Here is a 24,110-nt window from a genome sequence, read left to right on the forward strand (position 1 = left end):
CAAACATTTACCCAAACACTTTTTATTTAAGGAATATATTTATTAAAGAATAACTTAAAACTGGTTGTGGCCTCAAACTACCTTCTCCTACCAGAAGCTGATGCTCAGCCTCCGCTTTGGAAGAAGGGTCTATGCAGAGTTACCACCCAAAGACAGCAAGATTCTCGTTTCAGCATTAGGGATTGAAATACGGTGTCCGGTGAAGGGGCTCCAGCAAAGAGAGTTCAAGCAAAACAAGTTGCAGCAATGGTCTGGCTGCAAATAGAAGGATAGATAGAATGTACTTCATCAATAGAACCCTCCCAACCTCCCATACGGATCAACACCTCCTGGCTTGGTCTGGAGGCCAGCCTCGCCTCAGCTCTCCCTTGCAGTCACCAGCCAGCCTGGAGCTTTCCCTACACAGGAGGGCACAGCCCCTTCCTTGCTCAGGACCACCCCCAAGCACTCCCAGCTGCAGAGGAAAGGGCCAGGTGCCCATGAAGACACAACAGGTTCACAAGACTAGAAGTGCCAGGCCCAGCCCCATTGCAAGCACAGGTCTTTGCAGAAAAGGCTGGTCTTGCTCTTCCCATCACTACTAACCCTTGAGAATGCTACAGGGAGGCAGAGGATGCCCAGAAAGAAGGGAGAAGAACACGACAGATCAGTGGAGCGATTAAGGAAGCATCAAACCAGAGATGTCTGCAGAGGACAGAAAAGGTCTATCAGGAACCATTCAGTCCCTCCTTCCCTCAAACAAAAGAGGAAGCAAGAAAAATGGAGGAAAAGCTTTAATGCAGTAAGACCTTGCAAATCCAGTACGGCATCCTGGAGAGCAATCATCCTCACAGAAAAGCCATGTTGAGCTAGCACCCCAATAAAGCACAAAGCTGCTGGGCAGGGTGACTGCCTGGTGTTTTAAGGCTGTTTGTTGTTCAGGAAAGGGAAGCCGAATAGCCAGCATGACACCAGGGTCTCATCTCCCACATGGCCTGCACTAATGCTGCTGCAACACTTCCCTTTGGATAACCAACACTCCTGGCAAGAGCAAGGGTCCTTTGGAAAGTTCAGGTCTAACGCATGCTGAGTTAAGATACTACCACCATCACTTCCAGCCTCCAAATAGCCAGCTGAGCCGCTGCAAGAGCCAGAGCAACAAGCACTCTCTGAGTGAGAGCACGCATACAGCAGCACCTCTGGCTTCAACCACCACAAACAAGCAATGGAAAAAAAATGACATTTCCTTCTGCACCAAGCATCTTTTTGCAGGGAGGAGTCACGCTCGCACACGAATGTGCTATCTGCCCAATATTCTCTCTCACTTCGCCACAACTGCTGATTACAAACACAAAAAGGTCTCTTTATTGCAGTCACTAAGGAGGAGACGGGCAGGGGATTGCACAACAAACAATCTGGCATGACAGATCTCACCAACAACATAGGCATCTATCTAAAAATGCGTCTTCCTCATTGCTTGAAGCTAAGACCCTTCTGTAACTGTCATATGGAAAGTGTGCATTCACGTCCATCAGAGGAGAGGGAAACAAGCTTTCAGGTCGTAGCCCTCATTTTAAAGAAAAACTCCCAAGAACCATCCAACAGAAGAAATCGCCCAAGGACAAAGGCACCGCAGCCAGACACCGGCAGTGCACAGTGACAGAGGTAGATGAGCCAGCCTGCTTTGGGGATTTATTAAGTCACTCCAGTCCCACAGAAACTGGACTGCACCAGTCTGGAAGAATGGGGAGGTAGGAGATAGAGGAAAACAGCTTTTTTTACTTGCCTCAGCAACTGCACAACAGAGAGAGTCTGTGCACTTTGCCAGGGCAGCAGGCAAGTAAGCAGAAGTAACAGCGATGCAACGCTAAACCAAAGCGGAAAAGGACAAAGATTCCGGTCTCTAGAAGACTCACCTGGCAGTGCTCTTGTCCCTAATTTGCCTGGCAGCTGTCACATGAAAAGACCAAACATTTCAAGGAAACACAGAAGCCCGCAGGGTAAGCATCCCAGAGAAAGATGAAGGAAGAGGAAAAAAAGGTTGCAGCGTGATGGACACAGTCAGAGAAATCACACCAGATATTACATTACTCCCAAGGCCATAAGCAGCAGAGGAAGACACCACAATGCTTGTTTCCAGCTTTTTCTAGAAGAAAATTCCAGAAGTATCTTCTACAAGATGAGATTTAAGTGCCTCAAGCCATCTCTTTCCTTTCACTCTCCACGTGTCCCACCCACCCAGCCTCCCCACATCTCTCCCTCCTGCCCTGCCCTTCTCCATTCAAGCGATCTTGGCCAGCCACTTCTCAAGGCCCTCGAAGTCAGCATCTCCCTCCTCTCCCTTGCTGCCACGGGCGCTGCACTCCACAAACTCCACCCTCATTGGCAGCTGGGAGAAGTCAAAGTCCTTGCCCTTCTTCCCCAGCTGAGCGGGGCCCCCTGCGGCGGAGCCATCCAGACTGGTGGGGGCTGCAGAGCGGGTCACTCGTAAGGTGTTGCTGCAGAGAGAGAAAGGAGAGGATCAAGAACCATGAACCAGAACAAATTACCTGCGTGACAGCTGCTGAGATGTGGTCTCTGCACAAAGTGAATCTTATCCATCAATGTGATCAGCCTGCCAAGAGCACAGATGGATACAAACCAAGCACGTTAGAGGGAGCAGAATTATTGAGCTGTGTATTAGCAAATTCATTCATCCCCAGGTCTGACCCCTCTTCAGCAAAAACATGCGAATCCGATGCAAACATGAACCTGGAGGCACTGCAGACTGTACTAGACTTAATTTAGGATGCTGAGGGGAAAAAAAAAAGTCAAAAACATTTGAGTTGCAATGGGTGGGGGCAAATTGGTGGGAAGGGCTAACGCAGGGAAGTGCTGCTGCTCAATTCCTCAGCGAGGCATGACTTCCAACCACAAGTGTCAATTTGGAGAGGGAAGCAGAACTTCAGAAGAGGCAAAAACCTGTTCTCGTTCTAGGGAATGAACCTGGGCTGCGAGAGCTGCTTGTCTGACTGCAAGTGCCTGAAGTTCAAAGGCCCACAGTGCTCAAGACCTTCACTAGTTCAACAGGTCATCTGGGCAGGGGGAGGCACCGTGATATCGGGGATCACGCACTGTGATTTGACTGCCTCCCAAATGCCAGGCTAGGGAAGACAAACAGCAATCTCTGCCCAGGATTTCAACTGCCTTACAGAAGGGAGGTTAGGCACTCAGCAGTGAAGAGGAAGCGGTACAAATCACCCTGCTGCCATCTACCGGCCAAAGAGCAGGGCAACGAGACAGCTGCATTCCAGGAACACGCATTAGTTTGGAGACTTTTAGGTAAGGACTGGGATGTTCTCCACACTACAGCTTCTAGCAAGGAACACACTGCCTTTTTTTTTTTTTTTCCCAAGACTGCAGCAGTCCTAGATCAAGCAATCTTCTCACATCCTGATTACACCTACACAGACAAAACAGAATGCTCTTTATCTTCAAAGAACAGATGTGGCTCAAGGGGCTCACTGAGCATTGGCAGAAGAGACAGAAAGGAGAAGAAAGAAATGCACAGAGAGGTTTAAGATCCAATTTCACACTTACAGCTCTTTCTCCAGCTGCTGTTGAATAAGTTTTGCTGATTTTGCCATTGTGACATCTAGACAGAGAAGAGAAAAGGAAATTAGCTCTTTGGTTTTGTCAGAGGTCAGAACCTGCTTCAGGCTCCTAACGTTACAGCAAGGCCTGCTCACACCGTGCTGTCGTTAGACCTAATGGCACAACAACAGTGTCTGTGCTAGGATAATGGAGAGAGGAGCTTTGTGTCCGTGGGCACGAATGGCAGCAAGTCAAGTGCCTGGTATTTGAAATATTGAAAAATATTTCAAATACTTTTTTCAAAAAATATTTTTTTTCAAAAAGAAAATTTGTTTTTTTCTCATTGTCTGAAAACACCAAACTTGATTCTGGTAAAAAGCTTCTGATTAACTTACAGGGATCCACACCTCCATGGGGAAAGTTGTAGAGACCTGAAAATCTAGCAGCACTCCTAAATCGTGATTTCACTGTCACACATGGCCGTTCATCCCAACAGTCACTCAGGGACTGAACAACCTCCATTCCCACCTTCAGGACTCCCACAATACCTTGCTTGTTGCAAGCTATCAGCAGCGCGGGCGCATTTTTGAGCACTGTGCTGTCGACCAGGACCTGGTACAGGAACTCTGCCACATCCTTCACCTCCCGCTGGAAAGCTACGCTGTCCACCACAAACACAATGGCTCTGGAGGAGAGAGAAGGGAGCAGATGCTGTGCACAAACCTCTGTCACCACCTTCCCCTGCAGATATCGCAGCCTAGGCCAAGACAGCTGTTTCCACACCCAGCGTCATTCAACCTAAAAGCAGGTCAGGACATGGGGGCTGATACACACCCCGTGTTCACACCCAGCAGGAAACCTGTCCCTCTCTGTCCCAAAGACATACCGCATCCCCAAACCCTCCCTGCTGCATTTGCTTTGCCTCCTGATGCACTACAAAGGCAGGCAAGTGGGGGAAGCAGAACCCCCAGTGCCTCAAAGTAGAGCTGACTCTCAGGACACACACACACACTCACAACCCAGCACACGGCACCCTCACCTGGCTCATCCCTGGCAATAAATAACATCCCCCGCGTCCTCCTCCCCTGCCAACCGCCTGCACCTTACCTGGCTGCAGCCTTGAACCTCTCCAGGAACTGAAGCCGCAGGCTCTCGTGGCCTGGGAGGTCGATTAAAGTCACATTAGCATTCTAGGAACAGAAGCGAGAGGTTGTTAGCAACACCTGCACCTGGGGAAAACCAGTCTGGTGGTGGGCTCCAGCTGGGGCAGCAGTGGGGAGTGACCCCCTACAGCACAGAAGCACGTAACACTCCCCTGGGTGCAGTCTCTCCATCGGCCCAAACAATTACGACAGGCTGAGGTGCTGTCTTAGAACCACTGAGGAACAACACTCGCGGCCAGGACTCGGTAAGGAGAGAGCGACAGCAGCAAACCGCCCGGCAGAGCAGTGAGGACGGAGCACAACCGCGCAGAAATGAGCACGCTCCACCCTCTCCTCCTCCAGACAGCCCTCCCTGCGAGCACCACGCACACAGTGCGAGTGGCAGAGCTTTAGGAAGGCTGCCTCACTCGGTAAAGGGCAGATTTACACCGTCTCTGTTGGCGAATATACCTCTGCACAGCAAAACCACAGCCTCCCGCTCTGCATCGAGACATCTATTCAGGCAGACAAGCTACCCAACTGCAAGCCAACCTACATGCACACAGCTTTGTTAGGAAATAAGGCAAAAGCAGCCTTGCAAGATACTTCTTCAATTAAAAGCAGCAATCACTTCTCTTTCCACGGGCAGCCAGCCAGCCAAAGCAGTGACATTAAAGAGAACAAATGCCTCTCGCAGGTTCCTGACAGATGTGACCACAGAGGGCCACGTCACCGTTCTCAGCAAAACACGTGCTGTTCCCAAGAGGGGAAAAACCGCTACACGGGATCCCGTCTGCTCACTGCTTTAGTATTTTAATGGAACCCTTTGATCAGAAAAACAGCAGCCTGTCTTACAGCATTCCATCACCCCAAATATCTGTCTGCTCAATCTTCAAGAGACATTAATTTAAAAAACTAAAAAGCCCTGCAATTCTTTTTACTAAGTTTTTAACCCCTTATTATTACCTTTGTTAGCACAGATTGCCACAGAAAAAGCAGAAAAACATCTACCTTTAAAATTCACCAGCAGGTAACATGCTGTCAGCTCATGCTTTCACTGCCACGTGTGCACCCGGCAAGAAAAAGAAACCCTTCTGAAACTAAAGAGATCGTTGTAAATGGAAAATAACCGCAGCAGCCTAGCATCTGGAAATAACCAATCCCTTCTGGGGGCCAGATGAAGTTCAGCTGAAGGCCATTTTTAAGCCTGCAAACCTTCCAAATACGGATTTTCTTGGGAGTGAAATGAATGCCAAGCAAACAAACTCAACGCAACAGCACAACGCTTCCTCACAACTCTTCCTGCTCCGTGCCAGACCCCTCTCTCCACTGCATATTTTACTCAGTGCTGCATGTTCTACTCAGCTTTATAAGATGCTCCTTTTCCTCTTGTAAAAAGAAAAAAAAAAAAAGGAGGAAAAAGAAACACCTCTGCAGACAAGGAGCCCCCAATACCTGCCAACCTTCTCCTGCCTGCACACCGCCTAAAGGAATCCTCCCCTGCTGAGGCCGAGCAAGGGGCTGGCTCCGAGCTGGAAGCCGGCAAAGCAGAAAATCTCCCGCAGCGCTGGGAGCGCACAGCCGGCGGCTCGCTCACCTTGTCGCTGCTGACCCTGTAGACGGCGGAGCTGTCGGTTATCGACGTCTGCGTGTCCCGGTACTTGCCCGTCAGCAGCTGAGGGAAGGAAAAAAAAAAGAAAGAAAAGAAAAAAACAGAACCAAACGACGAGAGGGGGTTAAAGGGAGTGCAGAGCCTGCAGGGAGCCTCGTGGCCGGCCCGTCCCGCACTCACCCTGGCGAACAGCAGCGTCTTGCCCGCGTCGCAGAGCCCCAGCAGCAGCACGGCCCTGCGGCCGCTCCTCCCGGCCTGCGCGAGCCTCCAGAGCACTGCGGGGCACAGCGAGGCCGGCCTCAGACACCGGGGGCCGCGCCGCGCCCCGCGCCGCCCCGCACCGCCCCCCCGGCCCGGCCCCGCGACTCACGGAGCGTGAGGGCGACCAGGAGCAGCGCCAGCAGCACGGAGAAGGCGGCGGGGCCGGGCGCCTGCAGCTCCCGCCGCAGCGAGTCCAGGTACGGCTCCAGAGCCCCCGCCATGGCCGCGCCTCGCCTCACCCCGTCCCGCCTCGTCCCGCCGCCGCTGCTGAGGCGCCGCCGCGCTGCCGCGGGGGCTGCTGGGAGTTGTAGTCCTGGGCTGGCGGGGGAGGCACCGTGAGGGTTTTCCAGGGCCAACCCCTGCCCAGGGCCTCGTCCAATTTGGTCTTGGGTGTCTCCATCGGGAGTTGGGCTCGGTGGTCCTTGGGATAGAAGAATGGGGGCTTGCTTAATCGCATTAAAATAGATATTGCCGAGTGTCTTTGCTTACTTAATCCCATTAAAATTGATACTGCCGCGTGTCTTTGCTTACTATCCAAAATAAGGAGTCTCGCAGCCCCTCACAGAAGGTGTTTCCTGACAAAAATGGGGAACCTGCCTCAAAAACCGTCCCAGACCCACCCTGTGGTTTGGACAAGAGCCAAGGAGCAGCTCAGTCTGTACCTTTGTACAGGGGGCCAAGCAGTGGTGATGGAGTTCTCAGCCTTCATCCCCACAGCCCCCCGACGACCACCACCACGCAGGCTCAGATGGGAGGAGTTTATGGAAATGGCTGCTTGGAGCTAATTTTAATACAAAGCGGGGATAGGTTATGAATAGGTATGGGCACATTGGGAAACTTCATGCATATGTAACTTTTTACTGCATATAACCAAAGCAGGTTGCCACGTTAAGGTGAGCATGCCATTGGGAGCTATTGCGCATGTGCCCAGCCCCAAAATAAAAAACGTACCTACTTTATAACTTATTTGCTTTGAGTTATAGAGTTCTTCCACAGATCATACGGATCCCCTCCAACTCAGGATATTCTATTATTCTATGATCTCCAGGGACAGGGCATCCACAACCTCTCTGGGCAACCAGTTCCAGTGCCTCACCACCCTCTGAGTGAAAAACGTCCTCCTGATATCTTACCTAAATCTGCTATCTTTGTTTAAAACCATGCCCCCTTGTCCTGTCACTATCAACACATATAAACAGGTGTTCCCCCTCCTGCTTACATGCTCCCTTCAAGTACTGGAAAGCCACAATGAGGGGCAGGGATGCCCAGAGGGGGAAAGGGACACAGGTGGAGAAGCAGAGGGAAGAGGCCACCATGGAGAGATGGCAAAAAACATCCCAAATTGGTTAAAACTGAGGGAGCGTCATCCCCCAGCTCTGCTGGAGGTCTGGAGGGTGGCTGCGGGCAGAGCCACTGCTGGCAGAGCCGCTGCTGGCACCCTGAAGGCTCTTCCCACTGCCAGGTTGTCACCAGAAGGTGATGGAGTGGTGGTGGGCATGGGTAGCCGACATTTGCCCAGGCAGCAGAGATGTCAACCACATCCCTGGAGCACAGCCAGGCTGGGGTGGTGATTGCTGGCCTCTGCCTAGCACTTGTTAGACCACACCTAGCTGCTGTGGCCAGGTTTGGGCCCCTACTTCAATGAGACCTTGATGAACAAAAGCAAATTCAGCAGAAAGCCACCAGGATGACCCCAGGGGCTGAGGGACCAGGGTTTGTTGAGGCTGGAGAAGAGATGGCTTCAGGGCAGACCTGGCACCAGCTGCCACATTTCTTCCAGGTGGCAGGAAGATGGATCCAGGCTCTTCACAGTGGTGCAGAACAAGAAGCAAGGGAAGCATATTGAAACAAGAGAGGTTCAGACTGGATATGAGATAAACTTCTTCCCCCCAGGACAGGCAAGCAGTGGGACAGACTGCCCAGGAAGGTTGTGGAACTTTGTTCTCGGGGAAAGCTTTCCACCTGTAGCAGTAGTTAGCTGTAGAAACAGGCTCTTTTAGGGACACTGTCTCTCTTTGCTGATTCTTAAGAACAGATTAAACAAACCATCTGTCCAATATACTTGAACCTACAAAAGTGCAAAGCACAGAATATCATTGCTTCCACTTTAACTTTCTGTCTTCAAAAGTGATCTTTAGTTAGGCTAGTGGATGTCTTGCAATATGTGCCATATGCATTCAAATATCATCGCTGCAAATCCATCAAAATATTAATTCCTACAAAAACGGGAATTCAACATTTTTCTGTCCTCAGCAGTTCTTCTATGCCTGCCTCGAAAAGAGGGTTACTACCTGCTGTTTTTGTTTGTTTGTGTGTTTGTTTGTTTTGTAGCTCAGCAGAAGCTCAGCAAAATGCAGGTTTCCAAACAGGTCCTCAATTTTTCTCATGAAAGGAAGTCTAAGCCTGGGCTCTCCACAGCGACATACTGCATTTTAAATGTACTGCCTGGTACATAACTCTGCTTCTGCACTATTCATATCCACCCAGCTGAGATATGAGATGGAGTGGTTTCCATTCACACCTTCCATCTTAGAACCACTATATTCTTATGTTTTTGTTCCTGTCGCTGTTGTAGTTTTTTTTATACTCTCTACCCTTCAGCTTCCCTCACATAAACACTCTCTGTCTTTCTATATTCCAAGCACAATGGGCAGCTGTTGTCTCCCGGGGAGATAATGGGATAATCTGGGTAAAGCAGAAGCACAGATAATATAAAATGTCTGTTAATTAGACTCTAGGACACCTTTAATCCATTTTGCTTTAGAAAATATTGAAAGGAATTTCGCTATTGGGCAACAATAGCCTTGAATGGCAATAGCCAGATTGGAGTCTGCCACTGGCCTGCAGCAAGAGGTGCCAGGGAAGGAGTGGGCATAATAACTGCTTTGAGAAATCTCAGGAAACCTCTTTAGACTTTGAGATTTTATTCCTTGCTGTGACAGCAGCAGAAAACCGTGAAGTTTCAAATAGCCACTTTCAGAGTGATGGAGAAGGGCAGAGGAAGCAGTGAAGGCAGAGGGCCCTCTGTGGGTCAGTGTTGGAGCTGAGGGCACAAAAGGAGTCACGGCACTAGGTTTCCTCCCCCTTCAATGAGGGCCCTTCCCATCCTGTTACTTGTCCTCAAGGAAGGTGCACACCTGGAGGAGATCTGAAAAGGGAAAGGACAGGGAGGAATTCAGACCTCGCATTTAAACAGAAAACACAACATCGCTCCCATCCCACCAGTGCACAGCCAACTGTGCCAGCATTGTCATACCGTGGAAAACATATCCACCATACCACCAGAAGTGAGCATTAACCACAGATCACACTGAACACAGACTGACAGGACAGGGTGGGTTCTTTTTACCACTTCTCAAACTCCATGTTTTCTAAAGGTAATTAAAAATCTTTAATTCCCTTTGATGCCAGAACAAGTTTCCAATCTGGCAGAAGTTAGCTCAGGAAACTCTGGGAGAAGTATACTGGCAGCTTTATGAGTTATCCTCATTTTTCTTTAAAAAAATGGACATAAATTTCTTTAAATGGACAGCAACAGAAATAACTGTCCATATGTTCTTAGCTGATGCTAAGAACTGTGATTCACTGACTTTGTCCTGAGGCTGTTACATTTACCTGATGGGTTGCAGGTATTGAGGCTAGCAACTGAAGCATAGTATTCATCTCCGAGGAACTCCTTGTGTGTTATTCCTTGGCGGAGTTTAACCAGGCACCTGGTCAAGTCTTTAAACAGAAGATCCTTGGTTTGAGACTGAAACATCATGAATCTCTCTTTCTCGGTTCCATGTAATCCAAACAGTTTCTGAAATAAGGCATGAAGAGGTAAGTGTATGTAAAAAGTAGAAAGAAAGCAAGATTCAGCTCGTACAAGCCTCACTTTTAGTACTACTTCTTCACCATGAACTCCTTGTCCTGGGGAGCCCCCAGTCAAGCTCCAAAAGTTTAGGACTGAATCTTCTGTCCGTGTGACTAGGGGGCAGGACTCTCACTGGTAAGCAGCACACTTGTGGCATGACCGGCAAAACAAAAATTTTTTCTTTTTTAGTATTTCACTATCTGCTGATCCCACTGGGAGGAGCTGCCAGCAGGTTCTGTGCCTTCACCATGAGCTGAAAACAAAAGGAGCTGACTTCCAAAGTGTCTCTTAACAGATCCAGATGGCGGAGAAAATCTCAGCATTGTTGGTGTGAAATCAAAAAGAGCTGACATAACCTGGTTATGCTGACAGCAGTAGCTGGAGGACTGTGTGTGTTCCAGCGGGGCTGGATGGCTTGCTGCCTACCTTGTGCCTGACACAGCTGGGTCAGAGATCAGGCACCCCAGAGGAGTTTCCAAAACACAGCTGTAAGTACAGAAGGGATGGAGGGAGTGGGAGGCTAAGGGACAAGGCTCTGACCCCGTATCACTAAGTCAAAATCTTCCACATTTCACTCACTTGGAGAGCATCATTGCTCTAAAAATGTAAACTTGTTGTGTAAAAAACCACCCCAGAACATTCCTCCCACTGTCAGTACCACTAACCTCTTGTCCCTCCAGCAGCTCACGGATTTTGTTTGCTTTCTCAGGGCGTGCAACCACAGCATGGGTAGGAACTTTGGCCAGGTGGCAGGTCTTGTAATCCATGGTGTTTGCCCGTCGCCCATCAGTGCACAACAACTCAAAGTCATCCACTGTCAGACCTTTGGCCCAGTCCTCTTTATTTTTGCCTATGAAGAGAATTGGTTTGGAGATTCAGAGATCTTGTATAGTAGAGGCATAATCACCCTCTCAACACCCAAGCAAAGCATTTGTCCCTGCACATGTGTGCACTGACACTTAGATACTTCGCATGTAGAAAAGAAGCCATATGGAGTTTGTAGTTAGCAGGCCACCAGAATAATTGTGCAGCTGAAGTCAGTGTTTTGGGAATGAAAATAACGCAGATGGGGGAAGCAGTCCTGCCAAGTCCTTTGCAAGAGGATAACCACATACCATCAATGTTTTCACCAACAGTTGAATGCTTAATAAAGGCCACATCACCCTGCTCGACCAGACACCTGTGAAGTACAAAGAAAGGCAAGTGATATGGGTGCCGGAGTCCTGGTCCTTTCCCACAGGTTGGATTCTGACCCATATCTTACTTTGTGAAATTAGTCTCTAAAGATAGTCAGGTCTAGGAGCCCTGTCATGAATATTTTAAGGATATCTGAAACAAAATCTTTTAACACATCCTGGAAAAACACACGCATCCTTTTAACATACTAAGTAACTGATGTATTTTGTTGTCAGAAAGAAGTAGTTCAACCAAGAGCAGAATTTGCATTGTTTTCTGCAGTGCCTGGCTGCACCTTTCAATAGCCATGTAAAAAGTCAAACTTGCACCAAAATGACTGCAAATCCTGCAGGAGGGTCTCTTTGCTACTAGATGTAACTGAATAAATAAATAAATAAATAAATAATTTCTCTTTTTAAGTTTGTGCCCAATACAAATTACTTAGACTTGATCTGCTACTGGTTGGTACAGAGGAGATGGCACTGGGGTTGACCTCTGGTCCCTTCTCTTTTTAGGGAATTGTTCATTTTAACCAAGGCAAGGAACATTTTTAACAGGGAGCATCCAGTGGCAGCATTGTTTCTGGGTTTCCACTTTTTAACGTTCTTTATTTTACATAATTTGTTATGTAATTAAGCGTGGCACCACTGTCATTGTAGGAGCTCTGGCCAAAATGCTCATGTCTCTCCCAGTTTGCCTGGAAGGACCAGTACATTAATTTTTACAGAACGGGTACATTTTGCACCTACACCGGAGAAAAGGAGAAGAGATAGTGGGAAGACAGCTGCATAAAGAAAAAACATATGGAGTACATAAGTAATATTGCAGGCTTATATACCTGCAGCAGTGTTGTGGAGAAAAAGAAAAGGTCAGTGGACAAGTGTCAGCATGAGGCCAAACCCCATGCATGATCTACCCATCACCTCTCTGATCAGCCCCCCAGGTACCTGAGCATTTTCCCCACCTACCGTAAAGCTCCAGTATATCCATAGTATTTCTCGTGGCTGCTGGCGACACACTTCTCCAGCAGGTTTTCCCCTGAACCTTGGCACAGCTTGCAGAGGCGGGAGTTAGGAGGAGAACCAGGAGCACAGCCCTCACTGAAGTAATCATCTGAATAAAACAGGAATAAAATAAATTTACTCTTCCTGCACTGGAAAACTGGGGTTTCTTTTCATGATACGTTCTTGTGGTGATCTTATGTGAGCAGGCTGAGGGGACTGGGAACAGGCTGCGATGCGAGGAGGAGCGTGCCTCAGCAGACAGCACATCACATGCATCACGCTTTGACTAGGAATCTTGTCCCTTGGTGTGACTGATGATCTTGGCGTTGAAAGAAGAATGTGTCTTCTGCAAACCATTGCCAGCTCATGTGGAACCAGCCTTTCTGGGCAGGCATGACTGTGTTTGGCAGCAATATGAGAACTTAGGGGGAAGAAGGGACATTAGGAAAGGCAGGTAGGAGGATGGAGAGGCAGAGTCTAAAACTTAACAACAATAGTATGTTCTTGAGATTAGATTTGCTGATAATAATTATATGCTTAATTTGCCTTGGTCCATAATATCTCCGTATTATTTTTGTTGGAACATAATTCTCACTGACTGAAAGTTGGGTATAGAGGCTGCTCTTCTGAGCAATGCAGACTTTTTACCCACTATTCTCAAGGGAGTCAGATCAGTCCCTTAAGGTTTCTTGAACTGAGAGCAGCCCCTATCCCCTATTCTCAGCCCTTCTGGGATTCAGAAATCTATCCCTTACTCCTACACAGAGTCCTGCACAAGGAGCAGCCGCCCTGTACCCGGAGCAGCCTGTGTTCCCATTTTGGGAATGCCTTTTGGGCTGCTGAAAGGGGAAGGGGAGAGAGGTGAAAAAGTGAAGCCCCCACAAAACAGCTGATGTGCCATATCCTAGTCAGAATCAGTCACCAAAGCCTGAAACTTTGCTCACTGAAACCTTAAATAACAGACTTGTCCTCATTTCCTTCTCCAAGTGAGAGTTTTCGAGGCACAAGAAGATCAGAGGAGGCATGGCAAAACGTTTTTGCTCGCAGGTTTCTAACTCAGACAAATGAATGTATGTCTTGACTCACCAAAATCACAGCTCCCGGTTTTGTTGTGAATCAAGCCCATGGGGATGTTCCAGCCAGCAGTTCTCCCAACAGCGGTGTGGCATGACTTCTTGCCTTGCAGATTGTTCCATGTGATGGCACCATCAGATTTCTTCACAACAGCCACAGCAAAGTATGATGCTTTTGGAAGGAAAAGAGAGGAGAATTAAGGACTGACCCAAGGATCCCACTGTGCTCCCTTACCAGAGTATCAGCTACACTTAGGAGAGGGCAGCTACGCACAGCATAGCAGAAATATTTTGTCCTTATGAAGGACTGGCCACACAGCAACAGGAAAACAGTTTGCAGATGTGATGCATCTATTCCCACCACGCTCCTGGGAAATTATTACCTCTGACTTTTCTCCCCCACAAAACTGGCACTCAGGTATGCAAGAAGGCTGTGGCAAGATGCACACGATGCGTGCCTCCCAATTTCATATCCTCTTTAGCAAAGGACAAAACCTTCCCTCCTCTCTCTATTTCTATAAAAAACAATTCCCCAGTGCTACAGCCCAGTCCCTCTTTCTCTGTTTGCAGCCCTGGCAATGTCAAAGGCCGTGACAGCACAGTGTGCTCCAGCAACTCTGCACAAATCTCTGCTGCTGCCATATGCTTTGCCTTGTTATCTACTTGCAGACCCAGAGTTTCCATTTAAACGTTAGTTTCTCACCCAGATTTTTCACATCTGTATTGTACACAGTGGTTCTTACAAAACTCTTTGTGTGGAGAGTGGCCATTAATTCTCAGCTCATGACTGTATATGTATTTTTCCTCTTATATCTGAACGGACAATTGTCTATCCCTCTGTTGGCAGTAATTACCTGGTTGTCCTTCTTCTTTGCTGCACTGGCTGTCATCTGAGGGAAAGAAAAAGAAGCTATTAGATAAAACATATGGTAAATCCAAAAATAAGTCAAACTCACTATTTTCTGGAGAAAGTTCATTCTAGAAGTGGCTATTTAAGGTTGCATTGAGTAAATTGACAGAACAAAGAACAGCCTCTCTCCGTTCTTCAGTGCTAAGACAACTAGTTTCACCAAGGCCAGTGCTAAAGGACAGGGGCATCATGATTAAAATGAAGAAGATAGGAGCTGGAGGTGATCACGATCCTGATTTTTCAGGCATGTAGCATCAAGTAGAGCTGCCCTGCATGCCATGTGTTTTCTGTGGGATGCAACACTGAGGCTGCTTTCTAGGTTTGAGAATAAACCCAATGCTTTTGCACCTACCCCTTCCCCAGCACCAGGACTGCACTTACCCTCGTAGCTTTCTCCCATCACCGGCACCAACCCACACACGCCAGCAGTATAAACGAAACCTCCATCTAGGCTGATGGCATCTGCTTCACCTTTCTGAAATGAAAACCACATAGTGATGAAATGACCCTGTATTTCCCCTGGGCAGCTCTTTTTGGAAACTGGATCTTAGCAGAAACAGTAAATGAGAGGAGACAGGCTGAGGGCAAAGGGGCCTGAGAGGGTGGCACACGGCCAGACAAGTTCTTGCTGATGCAAAGAGAGGGTGCTCTGAAATTACCTCTCACGTGTGCTTGTAGCCACCTCCCACAGCAGCTCTCACCTCCAGGCACTCACAGGCTCACATGGGTGCATCTCCCAGCCTGTTTCCTTATCTCACCTGTCCTTTGGAGTTTGCATTTTGTGCTGTCTCCACAGTACTGACCCAACTTTCTGAACTAACATCATCTACACCACGGAACCCATCCCCTCCTGAGCAGGAAATGGCCTTTCTCTGTGTGACCCCGAAATGGCAAGAAGAACTGCTCTTTGTAGGCTGGGACACTCAACTCAAAGGGGAGAGTGCTTGCATTGCAGGCTGGATCAGCAAGCAGGGCACGCTCTAAGTCTAAGGGAAAGCTGGTTGTTAGAGGCGAAGAATTTCAGAGGATTTGCCAGATCCAATGGCAGGAGACTAAGCACAACATTACAGCTACTCTGGTTGCATCAGAGAACAAGACTTCTTAACTGCAGAAAATTTCCCTGGTTGGATCCCAGAAACGTGTTTGTTTTTAAGTACAGAGGAAAATAACAGGCATGACAGATGCAAGCAAGTCAGTCTAAAAAAACCTTTCTCAACAAATTACGTTGTTTTTTGTTTGTTTGTTTGTTTTTTAAGGCTTCTGGGCAGTACAACCACTTCATTTTATTTGAACTTAAAATGTATTTCTCACTTTCTTCTGTTTATATTTTACTACAGTCACCTTGCTTTTCTAAATAAAAGGTTACTTCACACCAGAAAATTATTTCTTGTTTAGGAAACATCAAAGAACTCTGTCTAATAACATTTTTTAAAGATGTTAATCATTGAAGAGCTAGTTGAGCCTTTTCCCAATGATAAGGTTGGTTTCTGCCTGCTGTTATTTCTCAGAAAGCCCCCAGCATTTTATGGTAAAATCTCACCCCCAGATCTATTATCAGGTTTATCAGGTTGAAAGAGGCAATGCCTCTCTCCAGCTGAAAGAATCCTGGCGAGAAGAAAAGGAAAAAAACCTACCATGATCTTAATAATGCAGTCCTTCGTGTTGTCTGCCACGGTGCACTCCACCTCGCCGTTGCTCACCACACTCCAGCGGTCACACTTGCTCTTCTCATCCTTGCCTACTGCACACCACTGAATCTTGTTTTCTCTAGGGCTGACAGTCAACTGATCTGCAAAAAAATGGCCAGAGAAGAAAGAATAAGCCCAGAGCTCTGCCGAACAACAGGGCCATGGGAAGGCGGTTTCTGGGTGAGGGGAACCCTGCCACGATGCCATCTGCACACAGCCAGCCTTGGGACTGGGACCAGAGGGAGGTGGAGAAGCACCACCTGCTCATGGTTTCGTGAGGTAGCATTTGAATAACCTGTTTTGATGCTATATGAAGTCAATGTGCCTCCTTCCATAAAGGCCACGGTGGCTGAGCCTACCACAGAGACCTCTGCCCAGCTGTGGATGTTAAGTGGCTTTCAGGGGTCATTTGTTGGACATCTGACACAGAAAGCCAGCTAGGACATCAGTAAATGCTTGATGAGTCTGGATGGAAGTGAAGGACCCTGTTTCCCTCGAATGGCCAATGCTGGGCCTGATGTCCTGGGATGTTCCTCCTGATCCTGTACTCTTACATCCCAGAAACAGCTATTCAGAGCAGCAGTTTTGACCATGCCAATTCCCTACCAACCACACAAGCCAATACCTTTCACAGGAAATATTTTATGGAGAATACACTCTATACTTTCCCCACTATATGGGGAAAGAAAGTCATCTTCTTTTCCCCAGATGTGTTTTACGATCATGACCCTTCAATGCATCTCCCACTGACACTACATCTGTACATCACATCCTGCCCACCTTTCCGGAGGCTCTGGATGGCACTGTAATACTCAAAGCCCAGGTAGAGCTGGGAATCCATCAGTTCTGGGACACGTTTCAGCATTATAGCAGAGTCTTTGAAAAGCAAGTCCTTGAGGACTGGGTCCTTCTTGCCAGGTGGCCCAAAGAGGTGGAAGTCGCTGGTTGTGCCCACGCCAAAGTTGCTCTGCCACAGGGAAAAAATAATCAGCAAATAACTACACCAAAGCATTCAGAAAACTGAAGAGAGCAAGCAAAGCCAGGGGACAGAAGACGGATGTCAGGGGAATGAAAGCAGAGCCTGCAGGTACCTGCGCTTTTGAGAGAAAGCTCCAGATGTCATCAATTTTGCTATCATCCCGAGCCACAACGGCGTGAGCAGCCACTCTGGCCCAGTGACACGTTTTGTAGCTGTCCACAGGCTGACGGGTGCCATCCAGACACAGCAGCTCATACTCATCCTTCTCCTCTGGGGCATTTTCTAGAGGGAGAGGGGAACCATGAGTTGCATCTCCACAAAAACAGACAACGGCCCAGCATGGGGCAACTTTCTCATTGATTTATTCCAGCTGAATCTCAGGGAAGAATTCTTCACTGCAGACAGGTTGCACAAACCTCTTTGCAATAATGCAAAGGTGTTAGGAGAGATGGGATCACTGTGGTCATACAAAGGCAGCGCAGAAAGAATCCACATGCACATGAGATGATCTCTGCTGCTGCCATAACTAGCCCGTCAGTATTTATTCATGTAGCAGTAGTGCCTGGACATTCAGGCACATGCATATAGATACGAATACAAATAGATTTACAAACACCTTACAAGTAGATTTAAGAGGTCAGGCCCCGCACGTGGTCTGTAGAGGCCAGCAGATAGCCAGTGTCAAGGCTGAAAACAGAGCCCAGGTCAGAGGGCACAGGATTACAGGAGAATTCAGGTAGGAAAGGACCTCTGAACATCTCTGGTCCAACCCCCTGCTCAAAGCAGGGCAGACCAGGTTGTTCCAGTTGGATCTTGAAAACCTCCAAGGATGGAGACTGCACAGCTGTCCCTGGCAGCCTGTCCCATTGCCTGACTGTCCTTACAGGGAAACAATTTCTCCTTGCGTATGGTCCGAACCTCTTTTTTCAATCAGTTCACAAACCCTGCCTTATGACCATGGTTTCTCATCTTTCCATAGTCCAACTCTGTAACAATCTTGGCTCCACCTCCTTGCTAATGTCCATGTAGGTACAGACGGGCTGCTCTGAGGTCCCCCAAAACTTCTTCTTTTCCAGGCTGACCAAGCCCACCTCCCCAAGCCTCTCCTCACAAGACAAGCATCCCTGCCACGTGGCCCTGTTGGTGGCCCTCCACGGAGCTCACTGCCAGTCCTGCCAATGCCAGGCCACGTTCCCTCTCCGAGAGGTGCAGGTAGTGAACTCTTGCTGTGGACCAAAGCTCCCAGAGGAATGGGTGAGCTTTTCTACCCACCTCATGCTCACCCTGCATTTGCTGTCATAACGCTACAGCTGCCCCTGCAGTATGGCACCAATGGTAATGCTTCTGAACTTAAATCAAGCAGGTTTTCCTTCCTCAGAGAAGAATCCCAAAGGAGAATTAGACCCCACCACAATCATATTTTTCAGTAACAAGGATAAGTTAGTCCTGTAATTAATACAGTGTACAAAACATGTTTCAAGAGTGTAAAAGATCTGAGGTATGAAGTAAGCTAGGAGAGAAACAAAGGTTTGCACAGCGTAGACTAATCCCAGGATGGAGTGGAAGCAACAGGTTGGAATGGAAAGAAGAAACAAGTGGTTTGCAGGCCTACCTTGAACAGTTGTGTGTTTTACAAAAGCCACATCTCCTTTTCCATCCTTCAGACACCTGTAGGTGAGAGGAAACCGAAGAAATGTTAAAACAAACAAAAAACAACAGACATCATGGCTCCCTGTCTCCTGTTTCAGCAAATTACTTTGGCATAAACTGCAACCGCAGAGCAACAGTCTTCCCAAAAAAGCTATGCTGGCAGGGAGGTAAATATAATGGCAGAGAAGTAATGCTCAAGAGACCCAGTTAGAGTTACCACAACGCTAATGCTACGTATCCTTAGGTCTGTGCAAAATCAGACAGCATAGCTCCTTCTTTCAGCTCCTGCTGACTGCCTGCCAGTTATTGCTAATTGGGTCTTTAATTACCAGCAGTCCCAGTTCTATACATTCCACCTCATCAGGACCCCTGATTACAGCACAGCAGTCCCTGGTATAACAAAAAATAACTTTCACTCACTGAAAAGCTCCAGAATATCCAGAATAAGGTGCTGTGCGGAGGCATTTGGTTTTGGCATCCCCCTTGCACTGACGGCACAGCTTTTGTTCGGTGGTGGCACCAGGCACACAGCTGGCAGAGAAAAACTTGGCCACCGCTGCAGGGGAGAAACATGCAATGGTTAGTCTAAAACTCCCTTTTACAAGGACCTAGAAGGGTTTGGGGGGGAACACGGAAAGAAAGTAAATGCTTCGGTTGCTCTCCAAGTTGCCTCTGAACCTCTGCAGATCAGGCAATGCCACCTTCACCTTGCCACCACCCCCAGCTTAACATCAGCCCATTTCTCATGCTGTTCCCCACGTCACCTTGCTCGACTGAGCCTGAGTCGATGCCTTCCCACTCGATGTCTCCCCGGTGGATGAGTGTCCCGATGGGGATGTTCCAGCCAGCGGATCTGCCCAGGCCCGTGTGGCAGGAGGTCTTGCCTCGCAGGTCATTTATTGTGAAGTCTGTTCCTTTCTTAACAACAGCCACAGCATAGTAGCTGGTTGTGGAGCCTGCAGTGCGAAAAGGTAATTAATAGCTTTGCTTGAACAAGCCTGGTCTTCCCGTTTTCTCAGGGGTGAGCTATGCTGCCAATATTGAACCAGCAGTGTACATTACACCAAGCAGTCGTAAGCATCCTGAAAACACTATCACATGCAAAATGCTCTGTCACTGGACATATGTTACGGACATATACTTATAAGGTTGCCTAAACGAGTCTTTTCTCAAACACCATTGCCCACTGGAGCATTCATGCAAGCGTTACAAGTCTGAAATTCCACGTCTAGTCTTTAGAATTATACCAACTCCATCAGTTACATGTGAATAAAGAGACCAAGTCTTAGACATGGTCAGGAATGACCCACCCGTGTTGCTTTGATCCTGAATATTGTGTACAAGCAGGCTGACCTCCTGGGCAGAGTGGGAGAAAACTAATGGCAGTGCTGCTGTGGCTGTAAGCTGGTCTGGCCGATGGCTGCACAGCCAGCTGTGGGGACCGCTGTGCTTTACCCGCGCCGTTCAAGGCCACTGATAGCAGAATGAATATCTCTGGGATCTCTTCTGAACAACTTTCATGCCAAGTTTTGGGAGGGCTGGCATTTCTGCTGATGGTCATCTCCATCCACGGCCACTGCATCACTGCGTCACTGGTGACTTTCAGCACAGCCACCAGCACAAACAGGGCACTGGTTCTGTCCCCTTCCATTTTAGTGACCCAGTGGTCACGGGCAGCAACAAATGATACGCATTTTGGCATTACTGGCTCCCTCCCTTCCCCTGGGGGATCTGGAAGCCAGGGGCAATAGTTCAGACACCCAGCAGAAACACTGGGAGCACTGGGTGGAAAGGAAGGCCTTTGCACTACCAGTTTGCTACCACTACTTGGCTTAAAAATGCTACATAAAAATGTTACCTCCACTTCGCTCGTAGACCTCAGCAGCAATGGGCTTCAGCTTATAGGGAGCAAGGCCTGCCTCGAAAACTTGACCACCGTCCAAGCTAATGGCATCTGCTTCGTTATTCTAAAGAGCAAGAGATTTCAATCAATAAACAAAACTAGGGGAAAACACTTCCCAGCTGTCTCTCCTGGATCCTTGTGGGTGAATCCTTCTCCACAGCAGGACCACAGGCTCGCTACCAGTGACTCGAAGGAAACCCTTTCTCCAGGTGGAAGGTGCTGCTGCAACCTCCTCAGCGCCCGGCACAGCTGTTTGCTGCCCACTCACCGAGATGGCTTTGATGCAGTCCAGGTACGTTGCTTTCTGCACGCAGCTCAATGTAACTCTCTCCTGTTGCATGTGGTCCTTTAGGCTGTTGCATTTCTTCTCTTCTGCTGAGGATATTGTGCACCATCTGACGGTTGTCTTGGGAGGAGCAGCAAAACACAGAGCTGTGGGAAAAAAAATAAAAATAAATAAATAATAATAATAATAATAATAAAAGTCATTTCAGAGAGGGAGAAAGCCACCAATAGGGGAGAAACACCATCTCTTGTTCCTTGCAGCCATGGCCTTGGGGGAGCAGCAGGATCTCCTCTGTGCATCTCCTAAGTCACACAGGAAAGGAGTTTCCTTCTCACCTGATGTGTGGACCTGCAGAAGCATCTGGAAGGACCATCCCCATCCCTGGGTAATGGATGTCCCTGCTCAGCATGGTGACTCCAGCAGCCTGAACTCACGGCAACACCCACAGGGGCAGGAGAACAAACCCAATAGAAACCAAACTCCAAAGAGAAAGAAAAGACTGTCCCCTGAAGCGGTCTCTTTGCAAATAACCCCAAAGGGAGAGCAGCTCTAATCTGGCCGGACTATGTTCAGTATGCTGCCACACACAGCTTCCCTGGTGGCCAGCAGATCAGATATATTTACCTCTCTACTCCCCATCTCCTCCAGCACAGGCAGCAACCAAGGTGCCGTACTGCCCGCATGCAGGCACAGCCCCCTCTTCTCAGGGTGCCCCACCAGTAAATGCAGCTGCCTGGCTGTGCTGGGAGGCTGATCAAGCAAAGACCGAAGGTCAATGCAGACGCTTGACTCCTTCAGCAACCTAAGCACCAGAGATGTTGGAAGCTTGCAGTTAAAGTGCACAACTGGTCCCACACCTGCACATAGCTCTGCCCCTTCCTGGCAGGATCGTGCAGACCACGACACGCACACTTCCCTTTCTCCAGGCACATTTTGTTCACATGCATCTTCCAATTAACCCATGCAGTTCCCATTTTTTTTTTTCACCTCTGAAATATTCTGTCTTTTTGACTTTTCAAGCCATAACTCCACCAGCAGACACCTCCTGCTCCTCCCAGTGGAAATGCTGACTTTGGCCACACAGGGAATTCATAGCCCTAATTCTCATTGCCTAAATCTACATTGTTCACCTTTTGGCTGAAAAAAAAAGCCATGGCCAGCTTAATGTGGGGCTGGCAACTGTTCCACCTTGGGCAGGGGCTGGTATGGGTCCTCCTGAGGGCCCCTCCACTGATGCTGGCCAGTGGCCGTGGCACAAGCAGCGGTGACAGCCAGCACGCCACTGCTTTGCCTCATGGCACTGCTCAGCCTGGCAGCACTGGTGAGCACTGGAAAGGTGAGGGCAGCCCCAGTGCCTCAGTCCCTGTGGCACAACATTTGGGCAAACTCCGTGCAGCAGGGAGGAGGGATGTCCCCAAGAGGACATCAGTCATCACCATGCTTTATGAGAGGTCAGAAAGGACCTGCTGCTCCCTCCTTCCCGTGTTGGGTGTAGGCAGCAGCAGTATCCTTGCCATGGCTCGCTGCCCCTTGCCTGCCCGAATCGAGAGAGGAGAGGAATCTGTGCTTCAAGCAGCGCCAGCTCTGCAGCGGCACACTCCGCATGTGAAATGCATGAGCAAAAGCACAGCGGCAGCAGCAGGACAGCGCTCCGCTTGTTGAAAGCAGTCCAGGAGTTTCCCAAGCCCAGCAGAGAAGGGCTGGGAACAGGGCAAGCTGCTGGGGGACACCAGGATCCCCCCTGGCTGCAGGAAGCCTCGGAGGTCCACGAGGGGAGCAGCACCCCGGGGGCGAGCAGAGAGGTGAGGAACGGCAGCACCACTTCGCAGCCCCTAAGCAAACTTCTGGGGGAGCTGCAGGGGAAGCCTGCAGGGACTCCTCTCAGGGGTCTTTTCGTTATTTAAGCTCTGTTTTAGTGCAGCTGCCCCCAGATTTAACCCAACGCACAGGCAGGCTGGTGCTGGTTTAACCCCACGCATGGGGATGCTCCTCTCCTGGCACAGCAGCTGCCGGGGGGGGGGGGGGGGGCGGGGGTAGAGAGGGGAGCTTTTCCCCTCGCCCTGCACTGAGCTGCTGTTTTTAGTGTTCAGAATAGGCATCCTCATTTACAGGTACCCATAGCTGCCAAAACGGTCAGGTTTTAATTACTCAGCTGCCAGGTTTAACTTAGGAGCTGTCTGGTCTGGCACATGCTGCAGTTGCTCCTGTAAAACAGCCTGGGATAGGGAGAAAACCTGTGGTCCTGGGAGGTCCAGGCTCCTCCGTTCCCCCCCAGCCTGCTTTCAGCACACACTTACCAGCTATCCCTAGGGACAGCACAGCGGAGAGCACAAGTTTCATGCTGGAGCAGGAAGTCGGGTGCCAAGGAGGGGCTGCGGTGGTCGTGGTCACAGACCGTCCCCTCCGGGTCTGTGATGGCTCTGGAGCCGCTTTCTCCCCCTTTTATAGAGAAGCAGCCCTGGCTGTGTTTGCAGAAGCAATGACCTAACACTGTTTGTCCTTCCTTGTTTCTCAATAGCCGCTAAATCGCCCCCCTCCCTGGATCAGCCCATTTTTAGGACGCCTTTCACTCTTTGGCACTGAACCCCTTTCGCAGGCAGGAGTCGGAGCAGGCAAGGTGGTTTTTGTTTTACAAGGGGCTCCAAATGGAAAATTCCCAAGTCGTGACATATGAATTCCCCTGCAGGCTGAAATGCCACAGGAGGGACTGTTTTCTCTGTGGTGGCTACCTCCTGCCTTGCACAGCCTAATCTCAGAAAGTCCCTGCTGGATCCAGCCCTCGGTTTCACGTGTTTGCCAGTAACTTACTGTTGTGCCCAACAGTCTTTGGCTTGCTTTCTCCCTTGCACTCCCTTGGCAGCGGCAGCAGGGCTCAGAGGCAGTAAATGTTCCTTCCAGATGGTCTGGCAAGCTCCTTGCACAGGCAGAGAAAGCCAGTGGCCGCAACCGGATAGCTCGATAGCACCCTGCAGACAGCAGGAAACACCACACCTCATCTTCCGTAAGCTGTTGTTGTGA

The 24,110-nt window shown here is 49.1% G+C and overlaps 2 protein-coding genes across 2 annotated transcripts in view; one reads left to right on the forward strand and one right to left on the reverse strand.

Moving 5' to 3' along the window:
* SLCO2A1 (solute carrier organic anion transporter family member 2A1) overlaps positions 1 to 7,989 on the forward strand; it is a 42,828-nt gene extending 34,839 nt beyond the window's left edge. The window contains exon 15 of the transcript XR_004253596.1: positions 7,978 to 7,989. The gene's annotated coding sequence lies outside the window, so the exon portion shown is untranslated. The remainder of the gene's footprint in view (positions 1 to 7,977) is intronic.
* Positions 20 to 23,570, reverse strand: LOC116492483 (ovotransferrin). Its single transcript, XM_032193252.1, has 24 exons — positions 23,390 to 23,570; positions 21,075 to 21,238; positions 20,762 to 20,870; positions 19,668 to 19,859; positions 19,324 to 19,459; positions 18,866 to 18,921; positions 17,366 to 17,535; positions 17,055 to 17,241; positions 16,221 to 16,375; positions 14,968 to 15,061; positions 14,531 to 14,566; positions 13,690 to 13,848; positions 12,568 to 12,712; positions 11,539 to 11,603; positions 11,089 to 11,273; positions 10,183 to 10,369; positions 9,682 to 9,715; positions 6,677 to 6,885; positions 6,487 to 6,581; positions 6,292 to 6,369; positions 4,660 to 4,742; positions 4,101 to 4,237; positions 3,559 to 3,613; positions 20 to 2,477 (listed from the first exon to the last, which is right to left on the reverse strand). The coding sequence occupies exons 1-24, from the start codon at positions 23,430 to 23,432 to the stop codon at positions 2,261 to 2,263; spliced, it is 2,991 nt and encodes a 996-aa protein (XP_032049143.1). The 5' UTR covers positions 23,433 to 23,570; the 3' UTR covers positions 20 to 2,260.
* Positions 23,571 to 24,110: the final 540 nt, after the last annotated feature.

The sequence above is a fragment of the Aythya fuligula genome, chromosome 9 (assembly GCF_009819795.1).
Source record: "Aythya fuligula isolate bAytFul2 chromosome 9, bAytFul2.pri, whole genome shotgun sequence".
Taxonomy (NCBI): Eukaryota; Metazoa; Chordata; class Aves; order Anseriformes; family Anatidae; genus Aythya; species Aythya fuligula.